The sequence below is a fragment of the Natrix helvetica genome (assembly GCF_964273705.1).
Source record: "Natrix helvetica genome assembly, chromosome: 7".
NCBI lineage: Eukaryota > Metazoa > Chordata > Lepidosauria > Squamata > Natricidae > Natrix > Natrix helvetica.
The window spans coordinates 1,491,329-1,518,511 of NC_138558.1; the positions used below are offsets into that span (position 1 = coordinate 1,491,329).

Sequence of the window (27,183 nt, forward strand, 5' to 3'; positions counted from 1 at the left end):
GCTCTGTTATTTTTCGAATCTGAATGCGGGGCTGCCCGGAGGAGGGAGGAGGGGGGAGGGAGGAGAGCTGCGTGGAGGGGCCGGCCCAGGTCTTTGGCGCGCAGGGCAAAGCAAAGGGAAGCCGAGGGGAGCCGCGTCTCTCTCTCTCTCTCCCGCATGGAGTCGGCCGGCTCCCCCGCGCGCTCCCCGGAGCCCCGCCGCCAAGCCCGCCAGCCCCGCACACTGCCCGGCCTCCCCGGCAGCCGCCCCGCCGCCCCCGCCACCATGTCCCCGGTCACCCACCTGGCCCTCGACATGGACAAGCTGGTCGGACTGGGCAGGTAAGGCTGGGCGGGGGGGCAGGCGGACCCTCCCTCTCCCTCGTTCCCTTCTCTTTCCCTCTTTCCTTCCCTCTCTTTCTGCCCCTTCTCTCCTCCTCTCCCCCTCCTCCCTTCCTCCCTCTTTCTCTTCCCTCCCTCCCTCTCCCTTTCCCTTCTTCCTTCTCTTGCCCTCCTCCTCTCCTCTCTCCTTCCTTTCCCCCTTCCCCTCTTCCTTTCCCTCTTTCCCCTCCTCTTTCCCTTCTCTCTTTCTCTCTCCTCCCTTTCTTCCTCTCTTTCCCTTCCTCTCTCTCTCTCCCTCCGGCGTGCCTCCTTTCCACCATCGCGGGGGCTGGGGAGGATGGGGGGGGGGCAGAAAACCGGGGCCGCGTGGGCAGGAGGGCGGACAAAAGCGGATCTCTCCCCCTCCTTTGGCGGCAGGAATGTGGACGCGGGATGGGCTGTCAGCCCGGCGGGGGAAGGGTAGGCCGGGCCCTGCGGAGGGAGGGGGAGGTTCGCAGCCTTCCAGATGTGCAGGGGGGGTGGCGCTGGGGAGGGGCTTCATCAGCCCGCAGGATCTCTGGAGTGGAGGGGTTGCGGGGGTGGGGAGAAATGCTTGCCCCCCCCCCCCCCCTTAAAAGTGCTGCCAAGGTCAAGGGCCACCTTTACCTCCATGCTGGGTCCCAGGAGGGGAGAAAAGACCCCCTGTCAATCAGGCCCATCCCCCTACTGGGCTGGCTGGAGGGGTCCTTCCTGACTGGGGGGGACGGACCTTGGGACAAACCCTTTCTCTAGGCAGTCCTTGGCATTTTAGGGTGAAACTGAAGCTCAGTAGGGGCAAGTTGGGGGTCTTTTGCAGTGGGAATGACCCCCCACAGCTTCTCCGCAGCTGGAAATGAGCCTCTCAGATAAGCTGAATGGGGGGGGGGCTCCCTTCCACCCTGGCTGCCTCTGATCAGGAAGGAGCAAGAGGGAGGGGGGCAGTTGGGGGGGGCACCCCCCAGGCTCCCCCCCCATCAAGCAGTTTCCTCCTTGCATTCTGACCTTTTGGGGTGGCTTGGTCTGCAGACAGAGCCCCCCGTCCCCTTGGGTGGCAGCCCTCCACCCCAAGGTCATGCATGGGGAGCAAGGGCCTGCGGGGAGGAAGCGCTTCTGGGTGCAGAACTTACTCAGGAGCAAAGAGACTTCTCTGCCCCTGGATGTGGGAATGCCAGTTTCCCATCTTTCTGGACTAAGGGGAGATCCCAGAGGTGGCCCAAATGTTTTCCAAAAGTCGGCCTGCAAATGTGCTCGCTTGCCCCTCCATTGGAGCGTTTTATGCCCTGGTTCCCAGCCACGTTTTCCTCTCTGGCCTGTTTGGGGGGGCTCCCTCTCCCTCCCACCCCCTGCAATAAGATTCCTGTGCTGGGAGAAAGTTGGGGAGCGGGTGGGTGGGATTAAATGGTCAGAATGTCTGGCTTCCCATTGCCTGCAGCAGACTTGAATGTATTCCAGATGTTGGCAAATTCAGACTATTCTTTTCCTGGCCGGAGGCAAATTTTTTCAAGCAAAGAAAAATTTCTGCTGAGAGGCTGCTAGGGAATGGCACATTTTGGGGTTGGGTGTGTCTTGATTGGGGGAGTCCCCAAAGAAGCTTCTCTGACCCTCCCCTCTCCCCCACCCCCACAACGGTTAGGTTCTTTTTAAAGGCCTCTTTTCTTCCTCCCCATTGAGTGCCATTTTTTGGCAGGGCCTCCTTCTGCTTCCCCCCCCCTTTTCCCCCTGGCCTTCTGCGTGAATTGCTCCCAGGAGCAGCTGCTCCTATTGTAGTTCTTTTTGCATAATGCGAAGAGGAAGCGTGAAAAGGAGCAGGAGGGTGCTTGCAACATGTGCCGTGGAGAGAGGGCCTCGTCCCACAGTCCCATGCACAGGAAGGAAAGGGCCGTGACCACAGGGCTGGAAGGACCGGGGAGCCCCAAGTGCCAAGCCTTTTTTCTTGCAAAAATGGGATTGTGTGTGTGTGTGTGGGGGGGGGGGATCACCCAGGAAGTCCCTTCTGCCTGTTCACATATAGGGTAGAACTCAGCCAAACCTGGTTAAGTTTAAGTTTATTGTCATTGTACATATGCACAGTCTACCCATACAACGGAATTCACATAACACCTGGAGACCAGGCCCAACACACATGACGGTCCCCAAACACCCCCCCCCCCAACCAAACAAAAATTCCCTGCCCCTAAACCACCCAAGCATCCGCACAACAGACCAAGTCCTCCTGTCCCAACATCTCACTGATGGCGTCCCTTTAGTTCGTTGTTGAGTGCAATTATAGCTCTGGGATATAAACTCTTCCGAAGAAGTTTTAATTGTCCTGGTTCTTCTGCCAGAAGGCAACAGTCCAAAAAGAGTTGTAAGCAGGATAGAAAAGTTGTGCAACTTCCTCAAACAGCGAGATGCGAAGATGTCGTCCAGGGCTGCTTGCTGGAGCCTGATGATATTCTGGGCAGTTTGAGTGTTTTTGTCCTCTGGAGAGCTGCTCCCGTACCACGCAAGAAGGCCGTATGTCAGGACACTCTCAATGGTGCTGCAATAATAGGACAGAAGTAGATGCTGAGATAGATTTATCTTTCCCTGAACATTCTCCGGAAGTGCAGCCTCTTCTGGGCCTTCTTCGCAAGGACGTTAGCATCCTCCGAGATATAAATGCCCAGAAATTTGAAACTACCAACCTTCTCCACCTCCTCGCCATTTATGTACAACGGTCAATGTACATAAGTAACCATGATTAAACCCAGAAAGGGGTCTAACTTTAGCCTTTTTCTCCTCTGCTTTGACGCAGAGGGGAATAACAGAAGAGATTTTGGAGGTCTTCTAGTCCAACCCCAAGCAGGAGATCCTATAGTACCATTTCAGAAAATGGCTGCCCGGTCTCTTCTAGGAAAATCTCTGAGGTTGATGCACCCATAAATTCTGAAAGCAATTCATTGTTCCACTGATAAATCACTGTTTGTAAATTATTATTTTTATTTGTAATTTTGAATACTTTTTAATATAGCAATTTTAATAATTATTATCCTTTTTTCTAGCCTGGTTGATTTCTTTTTCATCCATTGATCAAGAGAAATCAAAACTAGAACTAAAGAGAGAGATTTCCTGGCAGTGAGAACAGTTAACCAGTGGAACAGCTTGCTACTAGAAGTTGTGGTTGCTCCATCACTGGACTCTAGGGCAGAGGTCTTCAAACTTGGCAACTTTAAGACTTGTGGACTTCAATTCCCATAATTCCCCAGGCAGCTGGCTGGAGAATTCTGGGAGTTGAAGTCCACAAGTCTTAAAGTGGCCATGTTTGGTGACCCCTGCTCTAGGGTGTCTTGCTTAAGCAGAGGGTTGGACTAGAAGACCTCCAAGGTCCCTTCCAACTCTGTGTTATTTATTGGAAATGGTGATCAGATCAGTTGCCAGGGCTTGTGGTTAATCATTGCTTCCTTCCTGGTGACATTTCGGTTTCAGATAAACCAGCCCAGCCTTTTTAACGAGGCCATGACTCAAAAACCCAAGAAAACAGGTTGGGTACTGCTCAGGAAATGCTAATCTCATTTATTCAAGTTGATAAACCTATGAAATTTGCCTCCTTCTGGCCGACTGACCAGGCCATCGATACAGAACGAGGCAATGACAGAATTAAGCAAAAAAGCATTTGAACATTAGGCAGGAAAAGTTAAAAACATCCCAGAATAGCCCAGAATTTCTACTGCTAAGCAAGACAATTGTTAAGTGAGTTTTGCTTCATTTGTACGACCGTTCTTGCAGTCGTTCAGTTAATCACTGCGGTGGTTCAGTTAGTGGCCTGGTTAAGTAAATCTGGCTTCCCCTTTGACTTGGTTTATAAAGATGGTCGCAAAAAGGGATCACCTGTCCCCAGGTGACCGTCATAAATATGAGTCAGTTGCCAAGGGTCTGGCTTTTGATCACGTGACCACGAGGATGCCACAAGGGGCCATAAGTGTGAAAATGGTTCTAAAGTCACTGTTTTCAGTGACGTAGCTTTCAACAGTCACTAAATGAACTGTTGTAAGTCGAGGACTGCCCTGTGTTTGTATTAAAGAAATGATGATGATGATGATAAACTTGGGAGAACGAAAAAAGCCAGGAGAAGAACTCAGAAAAAAATAAACGTTTATTGCGAGTTCCTTGAAGGGAACTCGCAAGAGGAAAGGAATCTGTGACGATTAGCAAGTTGGGGGTGGTGGTCTTAATCCCCCTCCCCCTTTGCATTGCAGTGACTGGGACACCCCCAAAAGGAAAAAGAAGCTGAACCTGGATTTCAGAAAAGAATGGTCCTCTCAAGATTCAGTCTCTTCGGCCGACTCAGGTGAGATTTGAGGCAGGTGGGGCTGGATTTGAACCCATGCCCTGCCAAAACGGGTCTTCCGCATCTCAGCGGGCTATGCAGCTAGTCCTCGACTTAACGACTGAGTCTCTTGGGGAGTCCCTGCAATGATCACAGACAGGGTGGATTTGATTTAAATCGAGCTGATTTAAACCATGATCTAAATCATGATCTTACTAGTGATTTAAATCATGATCTTACTAGTGATTTAAATCATGATCTAAATCAACTTGATTTATATCATCATCTAAAGCAGTGTTTCTCAAACTTGGCGACTTTAAGTCCTGTGGACTTCAACTCCCAGAATTCCCCAGCCAGCTATGCTGGCTGGGGGATTCTGGGAGTTGAAGTCCACAGGACTTAAAGTCGCCAAGTTTGAGAAACACTGATCTAAAGCAACTATTTATATCATGATCCAAATCATGATTTATATCAGCTTGATTTATATCATGGTTTAAATCATTTAAATCACTAGCAATAAGGCTTGATTTAAATGAACTCGATTTAAATCACTATTTTTAAAGAGCAAATGTCATCAATGTTAAATTTGACTTTTTAAAAAAAATCCAGAATTAGAACCGTAAATGTTTCTCCTGGGGATAATTGGGGCGAAGAATAATAAAAAGCTAAAATACTTGATGTTTCATATAATAACGGTGGCATTGCTTTTGTGCAAAATTGGAAGAATGATAGTATTCCACCAGAGGGATTAGTAATCCCCCCCAAAAAAAATTTGTGCAGAAATAGACAAACTCACATTAAAGGATGATTCGGAATACTCTCTGTTATGGGAGAAATGATATGAATGGACAGACAATAGAAATCAGAGATGGAAACATGCATAGGATTAGGACGTTTGGAATTAGAATGTATATAATGTATACATACGAATATTGATTCTAGTTGTATGAATAATGCCACAGATCTGTTAAATATGTGACAGAGACATGTAAAGAAAAAGTGTGCAATAAAAACAGATATTAAAAAAAATCCAATTTAAGTTTAAAAAATTGATTTAAGTGTAAAAAAATATCTGATTTTTAAAATTATCATCAATTTTTATCCACCCTGATCACAGACCCTCTAAAACAGGAGAGGGGGGTGGGGACAAACGATGGCGACATGAGGAACCTGTGGACTTCAACTCCCAGAATTCCCCAGCCAGGCCTTGACTTGGCGGGTCCGAAGGTCACGAAAGGAGATCACTGTGGCCGTCATAAATACGAGCCAGTTGCCAAGCATCCGAATAATGACCGTGGGGGAATTCTGCAACGGTCATAAGCGTGGATAAAAACAGTCCTAAGTCACTTTGTAACTTTGGACGGTCACTCAGTGAATCGTTGTAAGCCGAGGACTACCTGTAATCCTCTTTTTCTGTCGTGCAGGTGTTGGCCCCGACTCTCCTATGGAGACAGATGTGGAGATGTTTCCTGAGGACGTGTGAGTCAGCATGCTCTTCTGTGTAAACGCGGGAATTGTGTGGGGCTGGGCCCACATAACAGTATTTTTATCTTCTCTGCAAGCGGGAGAGAGTCGAGGAATTTCTTTTATTTTTTACAAATGTTTATTTTGTTTCCAATGCAAAATGTTAAAATGCAAAAGGAAGAAAGAAAGAAAAAGAAAAGAAAAACCCAAACCAGGGTCTTCAAAGGCTAACAGTAAAAATAAAATGAACAAATATATCATTAAAACTGACATCAAAAGAATTTGGGCAGAGGGGTTTTACCTGTTTTTCTCCACATTTATGATTTATTTTATTTATTGGCTAAATGTAATTATTGCCCATCTCATTTCGAAGCGACTCCAGGCAGCATTAAAAGCACTAAAAAATATAAGAGATAAATTCCTAAAATGATAAAAATGGATAAAAACAACCCATGCTGGGAAGATGATCCTTGACTTACGACAGTAATGGAACCCAGAATTTTACGATCGCCACAAGTCGAGACCCTCACCTGACCGACCCAGTCTTACAACTTTTCTTGCCCCCGTCGTTAAGCGAATTCCTGCAGCTGTTAAGTTAGTCACACGGTTGTTAAGTGAATATGGCTTCCCCATTGACTGCCTGTCAGAAGGTCGCAAAAGCGGATCACACGACCCCGGGTCACTGCAACCGTCATAAATACGAGTCAGTTGTTGAGTGTCTGAATTTTGCTCACGGGACTCTGGGGATGGAAATGCAATAAGTGGCCGCAAGTTGCTTTTTTTTTTGGGTGCGCTCAACTTTGGTCATAAAGTGAGGACTGTCTGTAGCTTTTAATGGCTCGTTTGGGAGGGTGAAAACCCCAAGAGGGTAAATTTGGTCCAACTGTTGGTCAAGGAAGGGATGAAAAGGAAGCCAAATGGACGGAGGTGCCGACGGGGGAAAGTTCGTGGGAATTTTTCTTGTTTGAAGAAGTTTTTCCCCCCTTTTATCCGGTTTCGGATGTGGGATCTTAATCTATTTACTGCCCGTGGCTTAAGGGCGGCTTGTTGTCCGCTGTGATGGGATTTGGGGGCTTAAATCCATTGCACAACCGGTTTCCAAGATGTTTGAGCAATCCGAGGCCCTTGGATTTCATCCCTGCAATGGGATGGCCCGGAAGGGATATTCAAGATCGGCACCGGGGGTGTGTGTGTGTGTGTCCTCGACTTACGTCCGCAATCGAGAGCCCAAACTGTCTGGGGCTCAGCGGGATGAGTTGTTTTAAGCGAGCCGTGAAACGGGCCTCGTTTGTTTGTTTGTTTCGCCAAGATGTTTGCCCTGGTTGTCAAGCCGTTCACTGCGCGTTGTTAAGTGAAGCACACGGCCGTTAAAAGGAATCGGGAGTTCTTCCGGGGACTTTGATTTCTGAGTGGCGTGGAGGGCTTCGGGTGCCTGCTCTCGTTGGGGGAGGAGTAGGGTGGTTGGGGGTGGGTGAATGCAAGGGGGTTTATATCTGACAGATGGCACCCGGCGAGACCCCCCCTCCCCTCATTTGCATACAGGTGGGGGCAACGGCCCCGTGGAGGCCCAGCAAAGACCCCTTTTCAACGCCTGCCTTTGTTGTCGCTCTTTGGAATTGAATTGACCCAGCCAAGCATGCTGGAGCGGTTGGGGGGGGGGAAGTGGTGGGGTGGCCGAAGCCCCCTCCCCACTTTCTAAGCTGCAGGTTCTCAAGAGGAAGGGAGGCCTCTTAAGGGTGGGTGGGGCACATGAGGCCCAGCCCTGGGAAGAGCTTCAAGAGGGCCTGGAGGGGGGGTGGGCGGTAGAGGAAGAAGTCCCTTTCTTTTCCAGCCACGACGTAACTTTGAATGGTCACTAAGTGAACTGTTGCAGGTCGAGGACTGCCTGCTGCCCTTCAGCTCCTTGGTGGAGGGTTTGAAGCAAAGCTGGCTGGGGAATTCTGGGAGTTGAAGTCCACAAGTCTTAAAGTTCCCAAGTTTGGACACCCCTGTCCTAAGGGCACAGAAGGGGCATCTTCCCTGCCGCACATTCGCCAGATTCTCCTCCGTTGCAAAACTTTTGCGTCCTTTGTGACTTTTCTGATCCTGCACAAGTGCAGAGTTTTTTTTTTTTATTCTTCTCTCTCTCGTAATTTTACACGTCTCTCGCTCACGGAAATGCCGTAATGACCTCCAGATGTTGGAGGCCCATTCCGAAGGAACTCAACAAGTTTCTTGCGACCAGTTTCAAGCAGAAGGCACGTGGGGAGGGGGCCGTGTGTGAGCGTGTGTGTGTGGTTTGTGGAAAAAGCACAATTCCCCTGGTGCAGATTTGCCTGGAGTCCTAGTGGACAATCCCTTAAATATGAGTGAGGGGTGTGCTGCGGTAGCCAAAAATGCCAAGTTCTAGGTTGCATTAACAGAGGGATGGAATCAAGATTATGTGAAGTGTTGTTATTGCCACTTTATAAAGCTTTATTAAGGAATCCTGCATCCAGTTTTGGTCACCACGATGTGAAAAAAGATGTGGAGACTCTGGAAAGAGTGCAGAGAAGAGCAACGAAGAGGATTAGGGGACTGGAGGCCAAAACATACAAAAAATGATTGCAAGAATTGGGCCTGTCTAATGAGAAGAAGGACTAGGGGGGACATGATAGCAGTCTTCCAACATCTCAGGGGTTGCCCCAAAGAAGAGGAGGTCAACCTGTTCTCCAAAGCATCAGAAGACACAAAGCAGCGGGTGGAAACTAATCAAGGAGAGAAGCAACTTGGAATGGAGGAGGAATTTCTTAACAGTGAAAACAACCAGTGGAACAGCTTGCCACCAGAAGTTGTGAATGCTCCAACCCTGGAAGATTTTAAGAAGAGATTGGACAACCGTTTGTCTGAAATGGTAGACGGTTTCCTGCCTACCAGGGGGTTAGACTAGAAGACCTCCAAGGTCCCTTCCAGTTCTATTATTCTCCAAAGCATCTGAAGGCCAGACAAGAAGCAACAGATGGAAACTAATCAAGGAGAGAAGCAACCTAGAACTAAAGAGAAATTTCCTGACAGTGAGGGCAATTAATCTGGGGAACAGCTTGCCACCAGAAGTTGTGGGTGCTGCAACCCTGAAGGTTTTTAAGAAGAGACTGGTCAACCGTTTGTCTGGAAGTGGCCTAGGGGGTCCTCCTGCTTGAGCAGGGCGTTGGACTGGAAGACCTTCAAGGTCCCTTCCAACTCTGTCATTCTGTATTCTGGAGGACACTGTTTTGGGATGGAAATGATTTTCTCCAGAAATATGATCTTTTTTTTCTGCAAGGAGACGATGACTATTTCTTTCTGCCAGCTCTGGGCTGAGAAGGATGTCGGGTGTGACACAAAAACTGTTGAACATTCAAATTTGGCGCCTGTGGTTTTGCAACTGCACGATTTCTCAGCCTTTTTGCTAGCTGCCTAAAACCAAAAGCGTTTTTTTCCCCTTCCTTTCAAAAGTTTTCAGTTTCGCTTTAGCGAGAGAAGGAAGTGGGGGGGGGGGGGAGAATTCCGCCATAACACGATACGTCCCAGGTGCCCACGAAGGCGTCGTCTTCTTTCCAGCAGGCTTTGTACGATCTGTTGCAGCGGTCACCAGCTGGTGCTCTGTGAGAACATTTTAGTGGTCCACAGAAAAATTATTTGCATTTTTTTACATTGCACTAAATCCGGGGTCCTCAAACTACGGACCCTGGGAGGGATACGTGCAAGGAACGCTTGTGTTGCTGCAGAGAGTCTTCCCCCTTCGGGGTCTTTTTGTGCAGGTCAGAAGGGGGCAGAAATTCCGACTTGGGGTCTGCTTCGTCCTCCTGGTGGGGGGCTTTGGGCGAAGGCTGGAGGGAAGAGCCACTGGTGGCGAAGAGCCGGAGGGCCTCGTTCCAGTGGGACTGTTATCATGGCCTGGAACTGGCTGACCGTCTCAGCCCACTGAGCCTCCAGGCGCCGGTAGCTGGCCTTGCACTCCCGCAGGTCTTCCCTCTGCTTGGAAAGCCTATGCTTCTAGTCCTCAGTGAGGTGCTTCTCAGTCAGATCCAATTTGAGCTGAGCTGTTTTCCCAACTCTCTCTCATGGTGGCTGCTTAGCTCCAACATTTGCTTCCTGTTGTGGCCCTAAGGAGCCCAGGGCAGGCAGGCGAGGAGGGGCTGGGAGGGGAGGGGTGAGGAGAGGCCAGCGAGGCGCCCCTTGACGTGAGTGACATTTAATTGACCACCTAGCCACGCCTACCCATCCAGTCGTTAGGCAGATCACATTAGTGGTCCGTGGAATTTAACATTATGAATTTAGGGGTCCCTGAGGTCCGAAAGGTTGGGGACCCCTGATCTATTGGAAGTGGGGGTTGGGAGGGGGAAATCACTAGGGGTGCGGCCGAGGGTCTCACATGTCTTGACCCACCTGGGAAGCAAGCCACCAATCTGTGGTCTGTACAGAACGAATTTTTGGGGGTGTGGGGGAAAACGGGGGTGTCCGAGGTCCGTTAAGAGTCAGGTGTTAATTGGAAATCCTAATTTTTGTCTGTTTTCTTTTCCCCTGCAGGGAATCGCTTCCCCTTCGGAGAATCAAGTCCTTGCCGGTAAACGCTGCTTCTCTTTGGGCCTTGGTTGAGTCCTCTGGGTGGGCTTGATAGGCTTGATCTAGCTAGGTTTGGGCGGCTGTTGGGTGGCCGGGCTGACACTGATCTGGGTTAGTTTGAAATCTGGGGTGCCTGGGGAGCGAGGCTTCAACATGAGGAGTGAGCTTGATCCTTTGCCCCAGGGGTCCCCAATTTCCCGGCCCGTGGCATGCCAGAAACCGTCCTTGGAAAAAAACAGAGCCCCACCTGTGGGACGCAGGCACCAGACGGAAACCTCCCTCCACGGAGCCGGTCTCTGGTGCCCAACATCACCAGGCAGGGGACACCATCTTCATGACGCTGTCTTCGTGCCTTGGGTGCCTTTGGGATGTCTACCAGATGAGGGGTCTCGAACCTTGGCAACTTTAAGCCTGGCGGACTTCAACTCCCAGAATTCCCCAGCCAGCTTTGCATATTATGTCTCCTCCCCCCCTCTCTCCACCTCCCTCACCTGCCGCTCTCTTCTCAGGTGAGGCTGTTGGGCTCCAGTCCTGTCCTCCGGAACATCTCCCACTGCAAACAGTGCAAGGGTCCTGGGCAGAACAACTCGGCTGCCCCAAACAGCATGGAAAATGTAAGTGGGGGGGAGGACCCTGTGCCTGGCCCCTCTTCCTTCCCCCTTCCCTTCCCCTCTTCCCTTCCCTTCTTCCCTTTCTTCTCCTTCCTTCCTTCCCTTCCCTGTTTCTTTTCCCCTCCCTTTTTTATCTTCCTCTTTTACCTTCCCTTCTCTTCTTCCCTTCTCCTCCCTCCCTCCCTCCCTCCCTCCCTCCCTCCCTCCCTTCCTTCCTTCCTTCCTTCCTTCCTTCCTTCCTTCCTCTTGTTTCTTTTCTGTCTCTCCCTCCATCCCTCCCTCACTTTCTCCCTCGCCCCTCCACTCCGTTTTCTGGCTTCCTAAAATTGCAGCTGCTTGCCTTTTTCTTTTTCGGGCAGGAAGGGGCCATTTTTAAGAAGCCCTCCCGACCTACCAGCAGACTCTCCGGGGGGCAGGGAGGGAAGGCTCCCTTCGCCCAGAGGCCAAATTCTGCCCCGCAGCTGATGGTGAGTGTGGGGCCCTCAAAGAGGGAAGGGGGTTATGGGTGCAGGCGTGGTGTCTTGTGCGTGTGTGAGCAGGCTGCAAGTCTCACACCCCCCGGCCATGCTATTTCCTTGCTCTCCGCCCCATTTCATCCATGGGGACCCTGCAGAAGGCTTAGCCAAGCTCCTCGCCAGCCAAAGAGCGGCAACCCAAACCACGGAAAATTAACGTGGCGCTGTTACAATACCCAGCGGGCGCTGTTAAAAAAGGACAATGGAGAAACAGGTGGCAAAATCAGGCTTAAGCCTCAAAGTTGCACCCCACGTGTAGTGTGGGGAACAGCCCAGCCCCCCGCTGAAAGCAGGAGACCCTGCTGCATTTCACACGAATCCTTGTCGTGTCTTTAAAACACCTCCAGCGATAAAGCAACCCACAACCTCCGAAGGCAAGCTGTTGAAAACCTCACCTGTTGTGTGGAAGACAGGCAGGCAGTGTTGAGGGGAGGGGGCCACCATCTTTCAGGGGAGGGGGCTGTTGCAAAGGCCGGGGCAGCATCAGAGAAGACAAGCTGGGTCCTATCCCAGGTTATATTTGCAGTTGTGACAGGAAACCCCCCACCCCACCCCACCCAAGTGAGCCAAACCCTCCTAGATCTCCCAGAAAGGTTTAGAGGAGATGGTCAGGAGAAAGGGGGCAATTCTCAAGGGCACAACCGTCTGAAACGGTATAGGGTTTCCTATAGGCAGGGGGTTGGACTAGAAGACCTCCAAGGTCCCTTCCAACTCTACTATTGTATTATTGTATTATTGTAACCGTCCTTGAACTTATCTACGGATATTCCCTGTCATCCAGGTCACAGTTGTCCCAAAGGTGCTTTTTTAAAAAGGCAACCGGATTTTTTTTTTAAAAAAATATTGAATAAACATTAAAAACTTTGGAGATAGAGCAACTTTTCTGGCTCCATCATTTCCATACCTATTTTAACATAACAACAAATACAGTTTCTACTTATCGTACATAGCTACATTAATCCCTTATCCTCCTTTATATATTTAGCTATGTATTATCCAGTTCCAATTTTACAGTCCTCGAAATACTCTCTTCCGACTCCTTTTCCTCATTTCCAACCATGGATACATTTTGTTTCAAATTTCATAATATTCTGTCTCGTTCTCTGTTTTTGATTCCTAGTGTCAGCCTGTCCATTTCTGCCCAGATCGGCATTTTCTTTATGACCTCTTCTTCGGTTGTGGGGGCATCTCTTGTTTTTCCAATTTTGCACCTATATCAATCTTGCTGCGGTTATCACACGTAGCATTAAATATGTCTCTCCTTTACTATATTTTTCTTTTATTATTCCTCATAGGGAGAGTTCTGGTTTTAAATCTTACCTTTTGATCTAACGTCTTTTCCAACCCCGTGTTTATCTGGCGCCAAAAAACCCTTGATTTTTGTACATAACCCCCACATACGATGAAAGGATCCTAAAGCCAAGTTACATTTCCAACACTGCAGAGATTGATTTGGCTTTTCTTGAAGACATTTCGCGTCTCATCCCAAAGACTTCTTCCATTCAGTCAACAACTGAAGAAGCTTCTGGGACGAGAAGCGAAACCTCTTCAAGGAAAAACAAAGGAAGTCCCGTTGCTTTTGTAAAATCCCCCTTGGGGGATCTGGATGGCATCTGGAACGTGGTTTGGAGGCAGCCCCCCAGCTGAATCCCTTTGATTCGGCAGCCAGTGGGAGATGGTGGGCACCCGGTTGGGGAGCTGCAGCTGAGTCACTCTTAGGACGACGTGATTGCCTGGGAAATAGCTCAGGGAAGGAAAGCTCAGGGCGTGGTCCTTATGGGTCCTTGCTCTTCAGTTCTGCAGCCCTCAGAAGGAGAACGTCAATCCCGAGAGCCCGATCTACCTCCGCCGTTCCTCTCTGACATCCTTCATGAACGATGAAGACGATGATGGCTTCCTGGAAGTCCTTGACGAAGAGGAGCTGAAGGTAAAGGTTTCTGCTCGGGAGGGCAACTGGTGGACTCATTATGTGGCCATGAGCAGCTCGTTGAAATCTACCAGAACGTCTTCCACTTGCAACCATAATGGGGACCCTGGACCTTCCGTCACTAAGTGAGCTGGCTTAGTGAATCAGGCTTCCCCATCGACATGTTGGAAGGTCGCAAAAGGGGATCCTGCAACTCCGAGGCACTGCGGCCGTCATAAATAGGAGTCAGTTGCCAAGCAGCTTCGATCTTGTGACCAAGGAGGAGGGGGGATGCTGCAGCGGTCATAACTGTGGGAAACGGTCCCAGGTCCCTTTTTTCAGGGCCATTATAAAACTTAGAATGGTCACTAAATGAGCAGTTGCAAGTTGAGGACTACCTATATGTTGAAGGCGCTGGTAACCATCCGGGAAAGGAAGGAGCCTCCTGGCCCATTGCAAGCAAGAGATGGCATGGAAGTACGAAATATACAAGCATATATTCAAGAGCGAGATATAAAGGGGGGGGAAACAAAGATAGGATAGATTAGCGAAGGGAAGGGAATAAGAAACGACCCTCAACTACATTTGGGTTTGTGGAAATACCATCCCAAGAAAACGGAAACTGAGATCTGAAAGTGACACCTATAACAACAGAAAAAGAAAGGGAGAGAGGAGGAGAGGAAGAGGAGGGGAAGGAAGAAAGAGGGAAGGAGAGGAGGGTGGAAGGGAGGAGGAGGGAGGGTAGCAAGGGGAAGGGGAGAGGTAAGGGAAGAAGGAAGGGGAAGGAGAGGAGGAAGGAAGGAAGGAGAGAAGGGAGGGAGGGAGAAAAGAAAGGGAAAAAGAAGGTGGTGTTACAACAAGGGGAAGGGATAGTAAATAAAGCAACCCAAACTGTATATTATAACCTTTTAAATGGAATAATGAACGTATAAGGATGACAAATGTAAAGAAGAAGAATTAACTGTGTGAATCTATTCCTATAATGGTATGTAAGAGAATAAAAAGTAAAAAAAAACTTTTGAGACGGGGGGGGGGCTTGGTGGCTGTGCCCCTCCCAGTGCCCTTGACCTGCTGGCGTGACCTCTCCGTCCTTCCTCTCCCAGGGTGATGGTGACTTCCCTTCCAGCATGGAGAACCTGCTAACGGCACCCCTGGTGAAAACGAACACAGAACCCAGCCAGGTGCGTAAAGTCCTTTGAAGGAGGGTGCGGGGAACCCCAAAGCAAATTTGAGCAGGTGGGTCCTGTGATATTGGGGGGGGGCAGGACGTGTCACACTGCCCTGCTTGTCTTGGGGGGGTCCATCCCCTGTTTCTGAAGGGTCAGGAGAGAAGGGAAGTTGAGAAGTGGGAGTCGGTGGGTCTACCTTGGGTGGTTGGGTGTCCACCTCTTTAACTTTCTGCTGGCACCCGGGTTTGGCTGGGGTGACCTGAAGGAGTGGAGGTTCCTCAGGCAGGGGTCAACCTCAAAGTTAGGGGGTTGGGGGTTGGGGTCTTAAAGTGGCCAACCTGGGAGACCTCTGGCCAACAGGAGGCATTCCTCTGCAAACGCCGGGCGTTAACAGACTGCTTGGGAAGAAGGCTGCCCGCGGCCTCCCACAGTCCGTTAAATCCAAATGTTGTTTTACATCCGTCGAGCTCGTTGGCATAGCTGGGGAGTGGGCGCACGGGGGTCATTCGAGGGACGCCAAGGGGGTAGCTTGATCTGGAAAGGTCTGGACGACGACGGGGGATCCAGCAGATCTGGAGCTGAGGTCGGGATGGAAATTTGGTCCGTTATATGCAAAGTTCGCTAAATGGGCATCTGTTTGCCCCAGGTCTGCTTCAGAGTTAAGAGAAGGCGGAATCAGCCGGGGACACCACAATCCTCCCCCTCCCCCTCCTCTTCCTCCTCCCTCTCCCTGCAAACACCACCCTCTTCTAGCACTGATGATGTTACCTAGTTGGGTCATGAAACATCTGCAAGAAAACAAACCAGCTCAGAGCAGCAAGGACCCCTCAGTCCTTCCTCTCCTCTTCCTCCTCCCCTTCTTCCTCCCCCTTCTCCTTCTCTTCCTCTTCCTCCTCTTCCTCCTCTTCTTCCTCCTCTTCCTCCTCCTCCTCTTCCTTCTCCTCCTCCCCCTCCTCCCCCTCCTCCTTTCCCTTCTCCTCCTCCTCCTCCTCTTCCTTCTCCTCCTCCTCCCCCTCCTCTTCCTCCTCTTCCTGCTCCTCTTCCTTCTCTTCTTCCTCCTCCCCCCCTTCCTCTTCCTCCTCCTCTTCCTCCTCCTCCATCACCTATTGGAGCCCTCCACCTCATCTGTTTCCCTCCCTCCGTCTTTTGTGCAGGGGAGGTCCAGGTGCCAGCGCCTCTTCCGGTCGCCCTCCATGCCGAGCAGCGTCATCCGGCCCATCCTGAAGCGGCTGGAGCGGGCGCAGGAGAAAGACTCCCCCGTAAACACCAAGCGGCGGAAGAGCCTCAACGGCAGTGCCATTGTGGAGAAGCCGGAGGAACCGGTAAGGGCTGGGCGGGGGCTCCTTTGTACCTGCAGCGACCCCAGGACCCCAGCCCCACGGCGGCCGCCTCCTTGGCCTTAGAGAAAGGAAGGACTCGAGGGGAGGACATGAGAGCAGCTTTCCAATATGTGAAGGGCTGCCCCAAAGAAGGGGGGGGCGTGGCGTTCCACCTACCCTCCAAGGCCCCTGAGGGCAGGACAGGAAGCAACGGGTGGAAACTAATCAAGGAGAGAAGCAACTTTAGAACTAAGGAGAAATTTCCTAACAGTGAGGACATTTAACCGGTGGAACAGCTTGCCACCAGAAGCTGCGGGTAGCTCCATCCCTGGAGGCTTTCAAGAAGAGACTGGACAGCCACCTCTCTGAAATGATAGAGGGTCTCCTGCTTGAGCAAGGGGCTGGACTAGAAGACCTCCAAGGTCCCTTCCAACTCTATTCTGACTCTGACCCCCCCCCCCTTTTACTGGAGTGGGAGGTGGGATCGAGAGTCAGGTGGCCGAATGCTCCTATCCAATAGAAAGTGAGCATTTCTGGGGAATGGGCTAGTGCTGCTCCTTGAGGATCTAAAGAGAGTGGTTTCCATTAATGCGTAGAACATAGAATAATAGAGCCGGAAGGGGTCTTAAAGGCCATCTAGTTCAACCCCCTGCTCTGGACAGCCACCTGTCTGAAATGATAGAGGTTCTCCTGCTTGAGCAAGGGGCTGGACTAGAAGACCTCCAAGGTCCATTCCAGCTCTATTCCGTTTGGATTCCCAGCAGGAGTGCCCAGACCGCCAGGAGGGAGGGAGGGAGGGAGGCAAATGGGCAGCTGTGAGTTTGAGGCAGGAGGCTTCCAAGAAGGAAGATGGAGGCTATTGACCTTCGTTCTGTCTCCAGGAGGATCTGGCTAAAAGATCTTTAAGAAGATGTTGGATAGCCATTTGTCTGGAACGGTATAGGGTTTCCTGCCTAGGCAGGGGGTTGGACTAGAAGACCTCCAAGGTCCCTTCCAACTCTACTATTGTATTATTATTGTATTGTATCTCCAGATCCTTTAGTTGAATGACTGAAGAGGACCTTCTTTTTTGGGGTCATCTCCATCATTTGGGTGGGCCACCCTTAGTAGACCTCTGGAGAGGATGCTTGAGGGTCCCCTCGGGGCAGGGGTCAGCCTACTTCCTGGCAGGGAAAGTGGCAAGGACCTTCTCGGTCTGGGTGGAGAGTTGACCTCTTGATGTCCCCGCATCCCATTCTTCTAGATGCCCCGGCTTGTCCGCTCCCGTTCTTGCTGCCCCTTGGAGATCGGCAACATCTTGGACCAAGACCAGCGTGAGCTGATTGGCGACTTCTCCAAGGTATTGGCCGAGAAGAAGGTTCTCCTTGCACGCCTTCTCCCTGGAGGAAGTCATGGGACTTCTCTGTTGGCTCAACTGACGGCCACCTTTGCTCTCCTCTCTTAGGCTTACGTCCTCCAAACGGTGGAAGGGAAACACCAAGATCTCAAGTACATTTCTCCAGAAATGGTAAGCAAAGACCACCAAGGTCTGCTCTTCTCAAGAACATCCGTTTTACAGCAGGCAGACGGGATTCTGGGAGTGGAAGTCCACCTCTTTTAAAGCATGCAAACTGGGGATTCTGGGAGTCGAAGTCCACTCCTCTTAAAGCATGCCGGCTGGAGGATCTGGGAGTTGAAGTCCACTCCTCTTAAAGCATGCCGGCTGGAGGATCTGGGAGTTGAAGTCCACCCATCTTAAAGCATGCTGGCTGGGGGATTCTGGGAGTTGTAATCCTCTCGTTTTAAAGCCTGCTGGCTGGGGGATTATGGGAGTTGAAGTCTACCAATCTTAAAGCATGCTGGCTGGGGGATTCTGGGAGTCGAAGTCCACCCCTCTTAAAGCCTGCTGGCTGGGGGATTCTGGGAGTTGTAGTCCACCCATCTTAAAGCATGCAGCCTGGATGATTCTGGGAGTTGTAGTCCTCTCGTCTTAAAGCCTGCTGGCTGGGGGATTCTGGGAGTTGAAATCTATCCATCTCCCAGCCAGCCTGCTTTAAGAGGGCTGGACTTCAGCTCCTAGAATCCCCTATTGCAAAACAGACCTGAGATGTGGGCTTCTTTTTTTAACCCCGCCTTTGCCTGCAGATGGTGGCAGTACTGAATGGCCAGTTCAACAGCCTCATTGAAAACTGTGTGATCGTGGACTGTCGATACCCCTATGAATACGAAGGCGGCCACATCAAGGTTAGTTCTCCGGCTGAGGCTTCTTCACCCAAATGAGCAGGTTGGCATGAAGGAATGATTGGTAACCTCGGGCAAGTTGGCACCTGGTCCACAAGCGGGCACAACCCCTGCCTTACTCGGGGGTTCTTAAGATACACTGGATTTCAGGACCTATCATTCCCAGCCAGGGTTGGGGCAGGGGAAGCATTAAAAAATGTTACCCTTGTTCCAGCAGGGTCTAAATGCCCCCTCCTCATGTCTGCTACAGGCAGTCCTTGACTTGCAACAGTTCATTTAGTGACCGTTCAAAGCTACAACGGTGCGGAAAAAAGTGTCTCACGACCCTTTTTTCACGCCTACGACCCTGCAGCTTCCCTTTAGTCACGTGATACAAATTTAGACTCTTGGGGCCCGACTCACATTATGACGGGGTTCATGTGATCCCGGGGTCAAGTGGTTCCCCTTTTGCGACTTCGGGACACGCAGAATCAATGGGGAAGTCAGAACTGCGTTGCTAGCTTCATGGCTGCAGGGATTTCCTTCACGATTGCGGCAAGTAAGGTCGCAGGATGGGGCCAAACTCACCGAACCCCTGTCTCTCTTGGCGATGAAAAGTTTGGGCTCAGTTCAGCGGTGGCCGTAAGTCGAGGACTGCCTGTAACCCTCCCCTTACGTCGCAGGAAGATAAAGGGGGAGAAACGCATTTGGGCTTGCAAGGTTCTGTTGCCTAAAACGGTTGTTTGTGGCCTGCGTGAGTTTCGTTTCCTGCTCTGGTTGACCTCGATGGACGGAGAGACGGCGGTCGCTCTGCGGAGCCTTTTTTGGGGGGCTGGGAAAAAGTCAACCAGCCAAAATCTCTTGGCGCAGATCGGCTGTTTATTTTAAGTTTGAAGCTGAGTGTCTGTGGAGATTCTCCGTCACCCAGGCCAGGGTAGTCCCAAAGGTGCTTTTTTAGGAGTTTCTGGTTTTGTTTTTTTCCTTTGAAGATGTTTCGCTTCTCATCCCAGAAGTTTCTTCAGCTCCTGATTGGATGGTGGGGAAAGGTATATAAACCCTTCCTTTCCCCACCCTCCAGTCAGAGCTGAAGAAGCTTCTGGGATGAGCAGCAAAACGTCTTCAATGAAGATTAACCAGTGGAACAGCTTGCCTCCAGAGATTGTGGGCCTTCCATCACTGGAGATTTTTAAGAAGAGACTGGAAAATCACTTGTCTGAGATGGTACAGGTTCTCCTGCTTACGCATGGGGATGGACTAGAAGACCTCCAAGGTCCCTTCCAGCCTCATTCCATTCCATTCCACATTCCAATATTCCATTCTATTCCATTCCTATTCCATTCCACATTCCAATATTCTATTCCATCCCATCCCCATCCCCATTCTTCTAAAAACGAGAAAGTCCAGTTGCCTCCTTAAAAAGCACCTTTGGGACATTTTAAGCTGAGCTTTGTTTATTTTATTTTTTTGAAATCGTCCTGGTGGGGAAAAGGGACAACCTGCCATGCTGGTGTGTAAATTTGCCCTCCCGAAACCTGTTGGCAATACTGTTCAGTCGCAATCCTTCCCTTCCTGTATGGGGGGGAATATTTGGGCAAGAAAAAAAAAAAAAAAGGAAATTACCTAAAATTCTGTGAGTTGCAGTCCACGAGTCATTAAAAGTCTCCCCCCCCCCCCCGGTCTATTTAAACGTTTTGGGGAGCAGCTTCTGAAATGCACCCCTTTTTTCTGCTTGGTTTTTCAGGGTGCTGTGAACCTCCCCCTGGAGAAGGACGTGGAAGACTTCCTCCTCAGGAAGCCCATTGTGCCCGTGGACGCTGCCAAGCGGGTCATTGTGGTTTTCCACTGCGAGTTCTCATCGGAAAGGGGTCCCCGGATGTAAGTCTTCCCTCCTGCCTGCTCATTTTGGGGATCCGACGCACCGCCCCGGTTGCACCCCCGAGGCTCAAAGGCGAACAAGGCACTGGGAAGAGCGACCGCTGGCCGGGGGCCTCCACAGGATATGCTGAGCTGCCCTCCGGTGCCACCCATGCTCTGTCGCCCTGCATGGGTAAAGCTGAGAAGATGGTGTTGCACTCTTTCGCCCGCCATCTTGACCTCACGATTATCCTTGAGCCCCAAACTTCCATTGCTAAGCGAGACAGTGGTTGTGTCAGGGTTCCAAATAGCATCCAAAAGTAAATCAGAGTCCAAGGCAAAGGATTGCTCAAAGTTCCAATTGATGAAGAGAGCCAGGTTGGCACATCTGGGAAAACCCGAATCTGAAGGCTTCCTGGTTTTCCCCACCCAGTTGAAAGTTCAAGGTCTTGCCCCCCCACACCCACAAGTCCATCCCATGGTCCAATCTCCCACTGCCAGGCTGGCATCTTCCACCCATCCAATTCGGGTCAGGTGCAGAGGTGGAGAGACAGAGGATGACCTTGGTTTTCTAGAAATGATTTTGTTTTGGCTACATATCATCTCTCTGTACAATCCCCCACTCCCATTTTCCCACCATAGAAAAGGCATAGCAGAATAATAGAAAGTGTGTCCGGTCAACAGTCCAAAAGAAAAGATGGCTGCAGGCCTGACAGGTTGTTGAGTGAGTTTCGGCCTTTCTTTGCGACCGCTCTAGCCTCTGTTCAGTGACTGCCTACAGTTCTCAAGTTAGCAACGTGGCATTTGGCGGAACCTGGCTTCGTTATTCACTTTGCTCAGTTGCCATGCGTGACCCACCTTGTGACACCGGAACCGTCGTAAATCCGAACCAGTTGCCAAGCATCCGAAATTTTGATCACGTGACTGGGGGGGTAGTCACAACGGTCGTGTGAAAAATGGCCCTAAATCACTTTTTCCAGTGCCGTTGTAAATGAAGTCACTAAGCAAACATGTTGTAAGTCGAGGGCTACCTGTACAGGTACTCCCCCCCCCCACACCTATGATCGCATTTGAACCTAAAATGTCTGTCCTTAAGCGAGACAGGTGAATTTCGCTCCGTTTTATGACCTTTCTTGCTGCTGTTGTTAACCGAATCACCGTAGTTCTTAAATTAGTGACACGGTCGTTAAATTAATCTGGCTTCCCCTTTGACTTTGCTGGTCAGAAGGCTGCAAAGGGGGATCACATGACACCGGGACATTGCAACCGTCGTAAATATGAGTCAGCTGAATTTTGCTCATGTGACCACAGGGATGCCGCAACGGTCATAAGTGTGAACAACGGTCATAAATCCCTTTTTTTTAGTGCTGTCGTAACTTCAAATGGCCACTAAGTGAACTGTTGTAAGTTGAAGAGGGCCTGTATTGTGCCGCCCTCCCCCAGCTGCTGCAGGGAAACAGGCTGGGTGTGTGTATGTGTGATGCGATGGTGTTGTGTTGTGTGCACTTTGTGATGATTCCTCCTTGCCTTTTATCCCCAAAGGTGCCGTTTTGTTCGGGAGAAAGACCGCGGTTGCAATGCGTATCCATCCCTCCACTACCCGGAGCTCTACGTTTTGAAAGGGGGATATAAGGAATTTTTTCCCCAATATCAGGTGAGCTTTCTTTAAAAAAAACCGCACTGAGATTATCGTAACCAAAAAAAAAAAAAAAAATTGAAATGAGAAGGCTACGAGGAAAAAGGGAAAGAAAGGATAAGAGAAGAGAAGGGAAAAAGGGGGGGAAAAAAAGAAAGAAATTGACTTCCATCTTTTTGTCAGGGCTGTAAAATACAAAGTAAAATCGCATTTTTACTTTTGACGTGCTTTTTACTTTTAAAAACTTAGTAGTAGCCATTTCTATAACAAACTGCTTAAATTAGTCAGTAAATCCCAGAAGGTTGCAAAATGGGATCATGTGACCCTTGGGGCGCTGTGACTGTCATAAATATGAGTCAAGCATCTGAATTTTGATCACGTGACACTCGGGGGTACTGTGACAGTTGTAAGTGTGAAAAACGGTCATTAGTCACATTTTTCAGTGTTGTCGTAACTTTGAACGGTCATTAAATGAACTGTTGTAAGTCAAGGACTACCATTCCCCCCCGAAAATAAGACCCAACCAGAAAATTAGTCCTAGCATGAGTTTTCAGGATGCTTGTAATATATGTCCTACCCCCAAAATAAGCCCCAGCTAAGATTGTCAGCCAGACGGGCGCAGGTAGCATCGTATTTCCCTGAAAATAAGACCTGGTGGGTCTTTTGGAGCAAAAGTTAATATAAGATCTTGTCTTATTTTGGGGGGGGAATACGGTACCTATATTTCCTCTCTGGATTTCCTGAGAAGGTTGACTGTAGGGATGACATTTCCAGTCAGTTTATAACTTATAACTAGTTTGATCATGATGGATGGATGGATGGATTGATATAGATATATATTCTGTAGATAGATGAGAGATAGATAGATAGATAGATAGATAGATAGATAGATAGATAGATGATAGATAGATAGATAGATAGATGATAGATAGATAGATAGATGATAGATAGATAGATAGATAGATAGATAGATAGATAGATAGATAGAGTTAGGTAGACAGACAGACAGACATAGAGCCATAGTGGCTCAGTGCTTAAAATGCAGCATTGCAGGCCAACTCTGCCCACTGCCAGCAGTTCGATCCAGACCAGCTCAAGGTTGACTCGGTTTTCCGAGGTTGGTAAAATGAGGACCCAGGTTGTTGGGGGCAGCTGTCAACTGCTTAGAGACGGCTGTAGAGCCTTGTGAACGTGGTAGATAAGTCTTAAGTGCTATTGCTGTTTTCAGGGGGGGAGGTTGATGTTTTGGTCTGCTTCTCTCCCCCCCCCCTCCCCAGAGTCACTGCGACCCACAGAACTACCGTCCGATGCATCACAAGGATTTCAAGGAGGACCTGCGCACTTTTCGTCTGAAAAGCCGCACCTGGGCCGGAGAGAAGAGCAAACGAGAACTCTACAGTCGCCTGCAGAACTGCTGAGGGGCGGAGGAAGCACGGGGTGGGGGTGGGGTGGGGAGAATAGTTTGCATTGGAGGGGGTGGGTGGCAGGAAGGTTGGATGGGGCATCTTCGTCGTGTATCCAGGACAGAGTGTGTCCCGGCCTCCACCTACCCAGGACAGACGTCTGCAAGGCTAAAGGAATACAAATTATCTCCACAAATTGGGCACTTCCCTTCCGGCAAGCCCCGTTTTTTTGCAACCGGTCGAAGAGCAGGATACAAATTCCTTCTTCTCTCTTACGACTGCGTCGTTCTGCTCCATTTGGCACGCCGGGAGCAAAGTTGAGCAGGAATTGTTCTGGAATCCCGGACACCATCCATCCGCGCCCCCCTCCGAGAAGCTTCAGGTGCCTTTTGGGAAGGACGCAGCTGCGGGGAAACATCTTGCGATGCAAAGTGTGCGTGGGGGACCCCGGTTGTCAGCAGGCGTGAAGGTGCCCCATGTGGGTTTCCGCCCCGTCTTCCTGGAGGGCGAGCGAAGGAAGAACGAAGGAGGGAACCAGCGTGCAATCTTTCCCACCTGTCTCTGGAGTTGTGTGTGTGTGTGTATGGTTGTGTAACCTTTGTGGGGTGCAGGTTGCTTAAAGGGGATTCCTGAGCATCTCACCAAGCGCTTACTTAGCATCGGAGCGGGACTCTCTGCATTGGGGCAGATCAGTGGGGAAGAGGGCCCGTGTTAGCTTGCATGCCAACAGGAGAGGCCACGGGGCCTTAGCAGGCATCGGGGTGGGTGGGGAGAACAACTGAGAGACGCCCCCCTCCCCCTGCCCACCTCCCCATGCCAAAATAGTAGCGCAGACCAGTTTTAAAGAATTGAGAGGAGCCAAGCCTATTGGCGGCTACCTTGCTTTCTACGATTGCTGGAAGCTGAGCCAGTTTGCAAGTAACTCTCTTAAGGAGACGTTTTTAAGCTTGGTAATTTTTATTTTGGCCTGGGAGGGCCAACGTTGATCCTGGGGACCCTCTGTCGTTTTAAAGTTGTCCATTTGAAGTTGAAAGGAAGCTTTCCTCCACTCTCAGGCCTCCACGTTGAAAGCGAGGACTTGGTTTAAAAAGTTCAGGTGCTTTTTTGCCTCAAGTCTGTCGGACTCGGTTCAAGAATAGGCCGGCGGACAAAACGACTTTTTCCTCTGTTGGTTCAACCTTCCTGTCCGCCCACTTTATACCTCTTTGGAAGAGACTCTACCTGGGATTGTTCAGCTTTATTCCAGAGTTAGGGTGAGGAGGGGGCTTCCTCGAAAACAGACCCCTCCCCAAATCTCTCTACCTCCTTTGCGTTGGGTTGGCCAGTGGCTTTTCAAAAGGAGCAGCAAAGGTGGTGTACAAGAAACGTCTTGAGATCGGAACAGAGAGAGAGACTCAATTGGGGGGGTTGGTTGGGTTAGGACACTTTTTTATACCTCTTTTTTTTAACCATGCAAAATGCTTGCCTGGTTTTTCTCTGGGTTGCTCACCAACACTTCCCGTTGCACGGCTAACGCAGCGTGGCTTCCCCACGGAAAAAAGTGTGTGCGGGGAAGAAGAAGAAGAAACCACACACCCAGGGGAGAAGAAGAGTGAAAAGAAGCAAGAATCTTTTTCTCCGCTCCAGGTGGCTTTATGGAAAAAGGCAAGGCAACTAGTCAAGTTTGCTTTAAAGTTAGTCACCGTTGGCATCAAAGCGGCCTCGATTTGCTGAAGAGGGCATCCCAGCAAATCTGACCTACCGCCAACCCTCCCAAGTTCAAACAATGAAGCAAAGTTCTAAAAAAAATAAACCATGATTCGGAGAAGGTCTGTCAGACAAAAAGCTGGATTCCCCCCCCCCCCCCAGTTGCACGCTTGCAGATGGGAGCCCCCGCACTCAAAAAAACCCCCAACCACCTGAATTTGCACAGGAAGGACTCAATTCCTGCCAATGACCAAACTTCGAGCTTTTGGATATTCCGGTTTAATGAAGCTGAGTGGTTGGCTGGTTCCTTTTAACCTGTGGTCTGCAGGTGTGTGGATAGCGGGGAGGGGGTTTGTCATTTGGATGGGGATTTGAGGGAAGGTGGGGAGAGAAATTGGGCATTTTATTTTGATAGGAGTCGAAATGCAAGTGGTCGTGAATTTTTGGTGTGTCCCTCTTCACCTGGAAGTCTTTAGATGGGTTTTTTCCCCCTCAAGCTGGCCCGCTTTTAAGATGGGTGGACTTCCAACTTCCAGAATTCCCCAGCCAGCAATGCTTGTTTGAGGATCCCCGTTTTAACTGGAGGCGGAATTCCAGTACAGTTCAATCCACAAAAGCCTTTTCCAATGAGCGGCATTTCGTGTTAAAAAAATAAATAAATCCCGAGGCAAGTTTGAACTCGGTGATTCTGTTAACGTACAGTGGAGAATACAAGTTATTTCCCCAGCGTTTTTTTAAAGGAAGATTCACTTTTGTTGACCGATAAAAAGAAAACCACTATCTTACTACCAGGCTGGTGATGATCAGTGCTGGTTTCTTGGTTATTGTTTTTCGTGCCCCCCCCCTCCAAAATCCTGATATGTACCTAGACCTGTGAAAAGTTTAAAAAGTTCCGTTTCAGTGTTGAATTTAATTTATGGTAAGCTTGAAATCATGGCAGAGATGGGGAAGGGAAGGGATGGAAAGAGAGAGAGAGAAAGCCAACTATTTTATTCCAGCCGTGAAACTCACTTGCATGAAGGAAGGGTGGGGAATTCTCCTAGATTGTGGTGTTTGGGGAGGGGGGGGCAGAGAAAACAGCTGGAAACATTAGTCTTTGAAGTGTGAAGTTGGATGTCCATGAAGAAGTAGGCAAGGAATTTGGAGGAGGGGGGATAATTCTGGAGTGGGTGAGCCCAGATTTCTAAATATTTGCCTTGCACTGTGAGAAATTTCCCCCTTTGCTATCTGGGGTTGAGCAGAGAACTGCCTCCAGCAATTCAGGTCTTCCAGATGTGCTGCAGAGAGACCTCACGGGACCCCCCAGGCTCCTGGCTCGCACACCTGGAAAGTGTGAGCTGGGCCCAGATGGCTCTAGACCCCCCTGATTCATTTGCACGCTCAAAATTCTGGGGCTTAATAGGAAGGTTGCCCCTCGCAATCTGTGGAAGGGGCTGAAGTGCTTTTGGAATCTCTGCAAGATGTTGGGTGTTCTCCGATGCCCCCCAACCTGGGAAGCCATTCCTGGTCTTCCCTTCGGAGGTGGTGGTACCAAGGCCTGCCAGGGTGGCTGTTTGGGGTGTGGGTGTGGGTCTCTTGGCACCTGGCCGCGTGTCATGTTTCATGGATCAGGCCATTTATTCTTTGCCCTGGAGAGTTGCCACCGGTTGAAAGTGGTTGGCATGATGGAGAAATTGAGCAATCTTGCTCCAGGCGGAAAAGCTTTTGCCAGCCCCTCAATCTAGCCCCCCCTCCGGGTGTCCAGGATTTCAGCCCCTACCCATCCACTCTGGGGACATGGTGGCAATCCTCCATCTGAATGGTGGTTTAATTATTTCAGCACACACAGAAGTGTTCCGAAATCAGATCAGATTTGTAGCAAAAAGGCTGGATACTTAACCCAGTTAGGGTTGAGGGGGTTGCTGAGGGAGGGGGGTATTTGAGAGATTGTACTGCTGGTTGTTGCTGGGACTTAATTGTTAATTGTAATGATTGTTAACTTAATTGTAAACCCACCCCCACCCCCCCAAAATGTGAATTTGTCGCTCCTTGCTGAGTTGCCCCATAAGTGAGATGTAATTGGAGAGTTGAATAAATTGCTAGGTTATGGAACGGATTGGGACTCTGGCCTCACTTTCTTTGCAAGGGGGAGTTAAAAAAAAAAACTGGGGTAGCCACATGTCACCCTTAGCTGCCAAACAGTCCCCCCAGGCGCCCCGCTCAGTGGCCAGTTTGGATTCAGTCAACGGCCAG

General features: G+C 50.0%; 1 protein-coding gene across 2 annotated transcripts; it reads left to right on the forward strand.

The window, feature by feature from the left end:
* Positions 1–27,046, forward strand: CDC25B (cell division cycle 25B). 2 transcript variants are annotated; one of them, XM_081959998.1, is made up of 15 exons: positions 6–320; positions 4,556–4,647; positions 6,051–6,105; positions 10,618–10,654; positions 11,163–11,267; positions 11,624–11,731; positions 13,575–13,706; positions 14,789–14,866; positions 16,009–16,176; positions 17,417–17,512; positions 17,618–17,680; positions 18,298–18,396; positions 20,114–20,247; positions 21,769–21,880; positions 23,140–27,046. In XM_081959998.1, exons 1-15 carry the CDS (start codon positions 157–159, stop codon positions 23,278–23,280), a joined length of 1,584 nt encoding a protein of 527 aa, XP_081816124.1. In that variant the 5' UTR covers positions 6–156; the 3' UTR covers positions 23,281–27,046. The 2 variants fall into 2 exon arrangements, with proteins under 2 accessions (XP_081816125.1, XP_081816124.1); XM_081959999.1 differs by lacking the exon at positions 20,114–20,247 and having other exon boundaries at positions 1–320; positions 23,140–23,277.
* Positions 27,047–27,183: the final 137 nt, after the last annotated feature.